General features: G+C 40.0%; 1 protein-coding gene across 2 annotated transcripts in view; it reads left to right on the top strand.

Annotated features, from left to right (window-relative positions):
• PIK3C3 (phosphatidylinositol 3-kinase catalytic subunit type 3) overlaps positions 1-7,559 on the top strand; it is a 134,562-nt gene extending 127,003 nt beyond the window's left edge. For both annotated transcript variants that reach the window (XM_006022486.3, XM_025202841.1), the window contains one exon: positions 6,701-7,559. In XM_006022486.3, the coding sequence (XP_006022548.1) occupies positions 6,701-6,715 (15 nt within the window). In that variant the 3' untranslated portion in view covers positions 6,716-7,559. The remainder of the gene's footprint in view (positions 1-6,700) is intronic.
• The last annotated feature ends 2,046 nt before the right edge of the window (positions 7,560-9,605 follow it).

Raw genomic sequence — 9,605 nt, 5'->3', positions numbered from 1 at the left:
GCTGTGGATTCCTTCTCCCAAGGTGCAGCACCCTGCATTTGTCTACATTGAACCCCATCCTATTCTCATCTGCCCACTTTTGTAGTCTGTCTAAATCTGTTTGCAGCCTCTCTCTCCTTTCAACTGTGTCCACCTCACCCCACATCTTAGTGTCATCAGCAAACTTGGACAGCGTGCTTTCCACCCCCTCGTCCAAGTCGCTGATGAAGATGTTAAACAGTGCAGGCCCGAGGACCGAGCCCTGGGGTACCCCACTGCTCACATCTCGCCAGGTTGAGTACAACCCATCCATCACTACTCTCTGGGGGCGCCCCATCAGCCAATTTTTTACCCCTCCAACTGTGCAGGCATCAGTGCTACAGTTACTTAATTTATTGATGAGTATGGGGTGAGAGACAGTGTCAAAGGCCTTCTTAAAGTCTAGAAAGACTAAGTCCACAGCGACACCATCATCCAAAGATTTAGTTACTTGGTCATAAAACTCATCCAAGACCATTTCAGGCTGGACTTAAGGAAGAACTTTACTGTCTGAGCCCCAAAGTCCTGGAACAGACTGCCGCCAGAGGTGGTGCAAGCACCTACTCTGGACTCCTTTAAGAGACATCTGGACGTTTATCTTGCTCGGGTCCTTTGACCCCAGCTGATTTCCTGCCCCTGAGGCAGGGGGCTGGACTCGATGATCTTCCGAGGTCCCTTCCAGCCCTAATGTCTATGAAAGCTATGAATCTTCAGGATCCTATAGCTATACAAGTGAGCTGAATTAGCTGAACTTTGACCCTGGATGAAGACCAGTTCAAACTGGTAGTGTTTTTGCTATACTGGTAGTTATAGATTCATGCAGACAGAACAGTTACAATATAGCAGCTGTTGCAGGCTTTGTCCATACTCTTAATCTGTGTATTGATACAAACCTGAATCTTACTTTCCAGAATGATGTTACCCAACAGAGCAAAAATGTATTTTTTTTTTAACTTAATATTTTCAGTATACCTGTTCATTTAATATGTGAACACAAAGAAATGCAAACAGTTGAAAATGCCTTTTCAAGAGAAGTCTTCCATATTTTTAGTCTCCATACTTATAGAGATTACTTGATGTTAGACAGTGAATTCATTTTGAAGAGCCAGTTTCTGGACCCCAGGGTTATAGCTTCTAATGCTTGTATGTTTAACTTAAAATAATAATAAACAGAGAGCCAGGTTGTCTTGACATGACACTGAATTTGATTTTCAATGCATGCAATTAGGTGTAAGTAGACTTTTTTTAATCACAGGATGACACTAGCCCACTTTTCCCAGACATCTCTGTGAAAGAAGTTCCTTCTCAGGTAGCTACCAGAACTTCCCGGCTATCTAATAATGCATTTGCTAAAGAGCAACAATAAATCATTGTTTTCAGACTTGATTTTTTTTTTTCAGTCAGGTGTATTTATGTGTGACCTTTCTTTCTCACCCAGACTTGTCTCTGCTTTTAAGAGAGTTAAATAAAGCATCTAAAAGCCAGCTTAATGCTGGTTTTAACATTGTATTAGCAGCACATCCCGTTTTCTTATTAACTATTAGGCTGTAGCAGCAAATGACCCTAATGGAAATGAATGGTACCTTCAAACATAAGAAAAATATGGGGCTTCTCCTCTCTCCTAATCCATGTGCCAGAGCCCAGGTATCGCAGCACATTGTGGACCTGGTACCGTGGGTGTGATGAATACAAGATCAAGCCTTATATTTCAGAGGTTCACAGGTTTGCTGAAATACTGCTCTAAAGTGCTTAGGAAGTTGAGCATTAACGGTTAAGTTCTGTTTTCTGATGCACATTCCCAATTTCCATCATCTTAAAGTAAGTGAAGATGTGTACCCAAGATTACAGTATCATTGGCCATGAAGTTACTATTAATTCTAGTCAAGTCACTGAAACCACATTTTTCACAGGTGGCCACTAATTGTGTGTTCCTTAATTTGTGAGAGCTTAACTGAGACCCCCGGGTTTAATTTGTAGAAGGGCTGAGTACTCAGAGCTGCAATTAAAGTTAATGGCAGCTGTGCTATGCAATGCTAAGTATTCTGGAAAAAAAAAAAAACAGGTGTAGACATCAGGTATAGAGGAGACTAGACAGTCACCTTACTGGGGTCACCTGACCCCAGCTGTCTTTCCCCCTCGGTGCAGGGGGCTGGACCCGATGATCTTCCGAGGTCCCTTCCAGCCTTACAATGTATGAATCTCAACCTGAGCACCCAAAATTAGTGGGTACTTTTGATTTTAATCTCACTGAACCACAGGTGCCCATCTATAAAGCTGGGATAATGCCCCCTCCTGTCAAAGGGGCATTATGAAAATAACTCATCGTTTTTTGTGATGCACTCAGACACTCGGTGATACTAGACAATCAAAAAGCCCATGAGGAAATTTCAAATTCTGCTCCTCAGACATCACTGTTACGGTCTGCAAAAATAAAGGCCTGCAGCTCATACTGAGCATGGAGATAAGAAAATATTGAATAGCTGCTCATTAAATGTATCCATCCTGGGCACTGAATGAGATGAGGGTCAGTGAGAGGGGAAATCAGGTTATTAGGCTATATAATCCAGATTCATGGGGTGGAGGCTGAACTAAGCTTGCCCAGGCAATCTTCATTGTTGCATTGCTGACTTGAATGCTTGGCTTCACAATTTCACTGGACGTGTTGTGTATTAAAAAGCGCTTGTTTTTAAATTGAACTTAAAAAAAGGAAGGAGAATGTTATCTTGTGCCATACCCTTGGGGTGATCTTCAGGAAGCTCAACATTACTAAAACCATTGCACACACCTCTCTACTGTTTGAGTAACAATCTGCTACTTCTGATAGTTATCCTCTGTGAACCATCTTTAGGAGAGGGTGGATACAGTATTACAGTGGGGTTCATAGATATTTGTTGAAAGCAGAGACTGGTGAGATTTAGGAATCCTGTGTCTCATTGCAGATTGTAGAGGGAATTGATTTTTATTGTGCACCATAGTTTTCTGTCCATAATCTCCAGGTGTGCCTTGTGCCTTCTCCCTATACCAGTCCCATCTCTCCTACCTCTCCGCAGCTTCCTTCTCCCCACTGCCTGTGTTTAGCACAAAAAAAAAAAAAAAGGCACTGAGATCACAGGAAAAGAGACTCTCTTCCTATTATTAGTTCAGGTGCCTATACCAGCATCGCCCGTGGCTTTCCGGGGCTTTTTCAGTGTTGCTTTCATCTTTGAATACAGAAGCCATTTCATCTCATGGCTGAGGGTATTCAGCAACAGGTTCCCTGTCTGAAAAACCCTGTTTTTGGCTGCAATGGATGACAACAAACTGGACAGACGGTGGGAGTTGTGGGCAGGGAGGGCTGATCCTGGTGCCCAAACCATTTTTGTCGTAGGTACTGGTACTCTGCATGCACGATGCGTTCTCAAAATTAGTTTCTCTGTTGTCGAACCTTTTGCTCCGCGTCTTGCATTCATGACTTTTTGTCCCCAGCTTTGTCATCCCTGCATTGATTTTGGGCTCTGAGACGATCCTTGTATTTTTTTCAGGTGCCCACCGTGGGAGCATCTGCCAGAACATAGTTATCTTGGTGGCTGCTTACCTCTCTAAACTGTCACTTTCTGGGAAGCATGGGTCCATCATGACAAACCGTGACAAAACTTCCACAAGGAAGTTTTTCCCTTCCTCTGTAACAGGGGGTATGGCTGTCAACTTGGGATCTCATGAGCGTATGTTAACCTTTTACATGTTGGCTGCTGTGGGTCCCCCTGTTTTCCCCATGTCAGGTTAGGGCGTTATGCCTTGTGTTGTGTCAGGGTTGGCTGCAGTGTTATCAAGAGGTGAGATTATGGACCTGAATAGGATGATTTGGATAGGGATGATCCTGCATTAAGAAGAGTGCTGAACTAAATGATCTGCGGAGGTCCCTTCCAGCCCTATTTCTCCATGGTCCTAAGATATAAAAAAGGATAGATGGACAGACTTATTTACTAGCCATTGTGGAGCCAGTTGGCACAGGGAAAACAAAAAAAACACATCGCTGATGTAAAGGCATCTGCCTGCCAAGGTTTAAAGTTAAAGCAAGTCTGCTGATGTGTCTGAGCTGTTAGTAAAAAGTCACCAGAAATTCTTAACATGGACAAATGTATTTCCCCTTGCCTCGAACACGAAGTCATTTGGGCTGAAATTTGTACCCTGTATGTTTAAAATTGTCAAAGGTTTGTGAACAAATGAAAAAAGTAGCCTAAACCAAACTGTGTCAGAAACCAGTATAATAAGCATAATTAGCCCAATTTTCTTCTCTTTGCCTTTCTTTCTCCCTCCCTCTGTGCACCCTCTTCTCTCCACGCAAGCAAAAGAAGTAACATTAACCAGTACATGTAATCAGATTTAGTCCCAAATAGATACTGGAACATTGCATTTTTCATACCGTTGCATAAGCGTTTTGTAATACATAAGAATAAAATCACTGAGCCAGTTGCTTTTCCAGCCCGAGGTGCTGAGCACCTGCACTCCCATTGATATTGGAGCTGCCCGGGCTCCAGCCTTTTCAGAAGGCACATTTATTCTGAAGACCCGAGTAAGTGTGAATAACACAAAGGTGCTTGTCTTTCACAAATAAAGGGAGCATGTGACCATTTATTTGAAGCTGCTCATCCATGGAACAGATGCACCCTTTGGGATAAGGGAGGACGTTTATATTAGGGGAACTGAGTTGATCTTTTAGACTTCGGACCCAGGTGCATTGTCGTCACTCACGTAATAGTTTTCACTGCAAGGCGAAGTGTGAAAAAAGAAGGTCCAAAATCTTGACAGGTCAGAGAAGAGAAAAAAGATATCAAGGCAGGAGTGAAATGTTTAGAAAGAGCAGTTTTGAAAGTTGTGCAAGGCATATTTAAAAAAAAAAAAAAATAGAAGCAGCAAGTATTGTAGTGGTGTTTAGACCTTTTATTGGACCAGCTGCAGAGATCTAACAAGCTTTCGGGTACAAATTGCCCTTCCATTTTTGAAGCTGCATTTATGATTGGAGTTAGAGCTTTCTTAGCAACCTCTGCAAGTTAATCAGTATGCCGTTCACTTAATATCTGTCCTTTTTGAATCATCTTCTTGTGGAAAAGTTGCTGCATAAAGTCTAAGAGTCTGTAAAATAATGGACAAAAAATTATTATTATTTAATTGAACTTCCAGCTGGGTGATCCCCTTGCATAATAGCTGAATAGAAATGTTTCATTTGTGCAGGTATTATGCTGCTTTGAATTGCAAAGAGTACAGCTGCAAAGAGCAATTAAAATACTGTCTAATGCTGCTAGACATGTATTATATGACATGTTTAAGCAGCTGATTTGGCATATTGCCACGTCATTTTTCATTTGAAATGCCCTTCAATGTGTGCCTTGTTATCCATCAATATATATTTATTTTTCTTATCGCCTCCAAAATGAGCTTGCAAATAGTACTATGCAATCTGTGTGGTTTGTTGCACCAGTTAAGATAAGAGCGTTTAATAAGTCTGGCTATTATAATAACCATTGTATTATAATACCAGGCAGTCATAATGGGCAAGTAAAGCTCACATTACATAAAGAGAGCTTATTATTTTGCCATCATCTTTTTTTTTTTTTTTTCTAAGAAGCAACAATGTTTTCTGTTTTTAAATGAATTTTTTAAACAGATACAATTCAAAGTTGCATCATGAAAATTTTAATTTGCAGGACTTTTTAATGCATGTCTTCAATCTGGTATCTAGTCAAATGCCTGGAATATCTTAAGTCATTCTTTAAGCGTCTCCACATATATGGCAGTTTTCTTCCCCTGGGGACCATCTTTAGACCATATTTCAGGGGTGCTGATTGTAGCAGTGTTGGTGTAAAGAAACAGGCAGGCAAGGTTCTTCGGGTGAATTTACCCAAAGAACTTAGTCTGTCTTTAAAACATACATATTTGTGTGTTTTTTGGAAAAATGTGTTTCTAGAACGCTGATCAAGAGAATGTACATTCATTTCTAGCCGCACTTAAATGCTTAATAGCTAGCTCCCTGGTAAGAATTATCTTCATTCTGACAGCATAACTCATTTCTATAGAGAAAGGAAATACTAGAAATCGGATTAGTCAATCTCCAGTTGAAGTGATTAAGGTTACTTTACTTCTATTTCGCTTATAAATTACAAGACCTGGGGGAATTGAATCTTGGGAATACTAAGTCAAGCTTTAATGTAAAAATGAACATTTCAAAATGTTTCTTCCAATCCAGCATTACAATTCAGGATTGTAACAAGACTATTCAAATGCCTTTTGCCTGAGCATTTTCATTTTATTCAGGTTATTAGAAATAAGCTAAATGTAAGCAGTATGTGGATAACTTTTTGCTTCTGGTAAGCAGTATGGCAGTATACTGCCAGTGCTGTTTCTGTTGCATGTGAAGTTTAATATAGAAGAGGACCTGTTCCCCCCAAAATTAGTTTTGCTGCTTGTATTTGGAAGCAAACTTTCCCAACCAAACCAGATTAAGCAGAAAGAATACGCATTTCGGGTAAAAACTGTTTGGAGACTAATGAAAAGTTTCTTTTTTCCAGATATTTGTCTTAAATCATGGAAATTTGCCTACCTCTACCTCAAGCGTTTTACACCCTTAAGAAATACTGCAGTTGCACCTAACTGTGAATAAACCAAACCGAATGAAAACCGTACTCTGTTTTGTCTCCTTTTCTAGTACTGGAGAAAATAGAGCTGCCATCAACTTTGAGTGTGGACAGTACCCAGCAAGAAGAATATTTCTCAAGATACCCTGAACGTTGCAGGACAGCCCCTGAAGGCAAGAACTTTATATCGGATGGTACAGAGTGCCAACAGCACGGACTAGGTGTCTGGGTGCCGAGTCCCAATTAGCAGATTGAATTTTTTTACAGAAAAAAATGTATTTATTTCCTACTTTGCGTTTCAATGTTATTGCACCTTTTTTCTAGTAAGATACTTAAGCTACAAAGGTAAAATAACTTGCACCAAAGCCAAAGATGATTGGAAGAGGCTACAGAAGAGTGAGGTGGCAGTTGATAACTGTAAATGTATTTTTGTGTGTCACTTACTACATGATGCTGTCTAGAAACCTAAGTCCATTTCTGCACTTACCTTGGCGGTGGATACATACAATGGATAGCCTACAGGCATAGATTGCAATTTCTCATGAAAGTCTTTTTGTTCCTCCTTCCGTTTGGGTCTGAAATCCGTCTTAAATGCATTTGCCTGATCCTCACTTTGGGGAATGTTCTCTTTCAGAAAGGACGATGATTCTTCCTTGCTAACAAACATATTTTTAAGTGCTGGTAAGTTAAGCCACGTGTAGGCACTCAGTTAAATTCCTAATGGAATAGACAGGTAGCAGGTGTAAGAGATGCTGTATTTAAACACTTTTATTATGAGTGCTTTTTGTACAGTAACAATGTATCCCCTGACTAATAAATCCTTCCTGGATGCAGTTTTCTCATGTTTCCTTCAAGTTTTTTAATCTTACCTGCCCAGACCAGGCAAACTGCAAGGGTAATGTTTGTAGCTCCCAGCTTAATACCAGCATTCGCGCCACTCCACTAAAATGCTGTAATAAACAATAATGAAATCATTGTGTTACATGTCAGGTGTCAGAATTCATGAAGAACCTCTTTGAATGACTGTCATTTTTTTTTTGTGTGTGTGAACCTTTCAACAGTCATTTTTATGTTAATTTGGGTTTTTTTTAATAATTATGTTTTAAACCAGAACCATAGGAGTAGGGCAGAAAGGCAGCTAGGCATCCAATTACAAAGGTGAAAAAAAAAAATCAAATGATTTGCAACTGCTGTATGAAGATCAATCAGATTTTAATCGGGTTTTATGCTGATTTCTGCTAGCAAACAGATGGAAGAAAGTTTGCTAGGTGTGCAATGCACCTATAATCTTATCTCCCTCGGAGAATTGTTTAAATCAACACACACACACCAGGAGTCACTGGTTAAGAAGAAGCATTGCTTCAGCCTAACTCCTTAACAGTGTCTGTTGTCAGGGATCATATACAGTCTGGGTCTTTAAGTTAAAGCCACCATCAGCTAACAAGCTCACTCCCCCAGGAAGGCAACGGTAATACTTCATTTCATCGCAGCAGTTCCCCCACAGGGACAGAGAGTCACACTGTTGGAGGCAGAAGTAATTAATATTTCCCTGAGGCTGCTTGGATGAATCTGGCCCAGTGTGTATTGTCCCCTCTTCACCCCTATTTAAATTTCTCTGTGGGTCTGCAATGCTATACCACATCATCCTGAGATGATGGGTTTGTTTGTTTTTTTTAAATCACTACAGCATTGGTGAGACTCAAATGACAGAACTATAACCATACACTACCACTTTAGTTTAAAAGTTGCTATTAAAATACTGGTATCAAGAAAAGACTGCATATTCATGCTGAGTTTGTCAGGTTAGAAAATTGCCAAAAAAATCATACTAATTAAACTATCTTACTGCATATTAAGGTTCCAGTTCGCAAATCTGTTAAAAAGTATCTACTAGTAATGTCTGTAGCATGTTCAGAAGCGCGGTTGTAAGCAACCTGTTTACTGGCTGAACCGTGTAACAGTCTATAACCTCAATTAACGTATAAATTATAACATGTAAACTCTGCAGTAATGTGATTACAACATTTAGTTTTCAGATATACAGATGGAAGATGCTATCTCAAGACATGTTATAAAGGACATCAGCTGCCATTCTCCCAGTTTGACAGATGGGGAAGTTGAGTCACAGGCGTGAAATGATTATCTCAGGATTGTATAACCGGACGAGAGACAGAAGTGAGACTAAAACAATTTTAAAATACCTTATCTATATTTTCAGTGTATTTTGCTAGGACTGCTATAAGAGAGAGATACAACTGAGTTTGGAAAAATGGCTCTGAATACAACTCTGGTCTGCACTGAATCTGCCCAGGTATGCCCCAGCTACCACCCAGTCGTTGTAACCGCATTGCAGGCTGAAAACCTGCATACCTGTTATTCATTAGGATCGAGGCCTCTGTGGTGCACTCTTGTCTCCATGGCTGTGGTAGCCAAAGGGTCACACTCGGTTTAAAATTTAGGTTTTTTAAAGTCTCGCCTCCAAATCTGGACATCAATAGAATTATTCCCATTAAAAATAGATGTTCCCTGATACAGCTGATGCTAGTGTACAACAGAACCAGGAAGTAAAATTGCCTTGCAGGTGTCTGATCTGATTTTAATTGCAAGAGAGCCAAGAAAAAACCAGAGCATAAATCATGTGAAATAACCTATATTTTTAATATTAAGTGTTGTTTTTCAATAATTTAAAGTATTGAGCAAGGCTTTAATGGGATTCTTTCCATATTTTGCCTTATTATCAAATAGCTGTAAAAAACTGTCTTGCAGAAAACAGCTTTGTTAGACTGTTTATCCAGCACTGACTTTGTCTACAGCTAATGATGTAACAGTTCATTTATATTTATAAAGCTTGTGTGTGATTAGCGTAGTCTCCCCTCCCTTCCTCATTCACCTTGATCTCCTTTCTGATTTGCTGTGCTACTTGAACAGAAAAAGAAAGCATTCAGCAAGGGTTTTTTTTTTTCTTCTCCCAGTGGC

Source organism: Alligator sinensis, unplaced genomic scaffold (genome assembly GCF_000455745.1).
Source record: "Alligator sinensis unplaced genomic scaffold, ASM45574v1 scaffold1018_1, whole genome shotgun sequence".
Classification (NCBI taxonomy): domain Eukaryota; kingdom Metazoa; phylum Chordata; order Crocodylia; family Alligatoridae; genus Alligator; species Alligator sinensis.
Note: the sequence above shows the minus strand (reverse complement) of the source record. Positions and strands in the feature narration are given on the sequence as shown.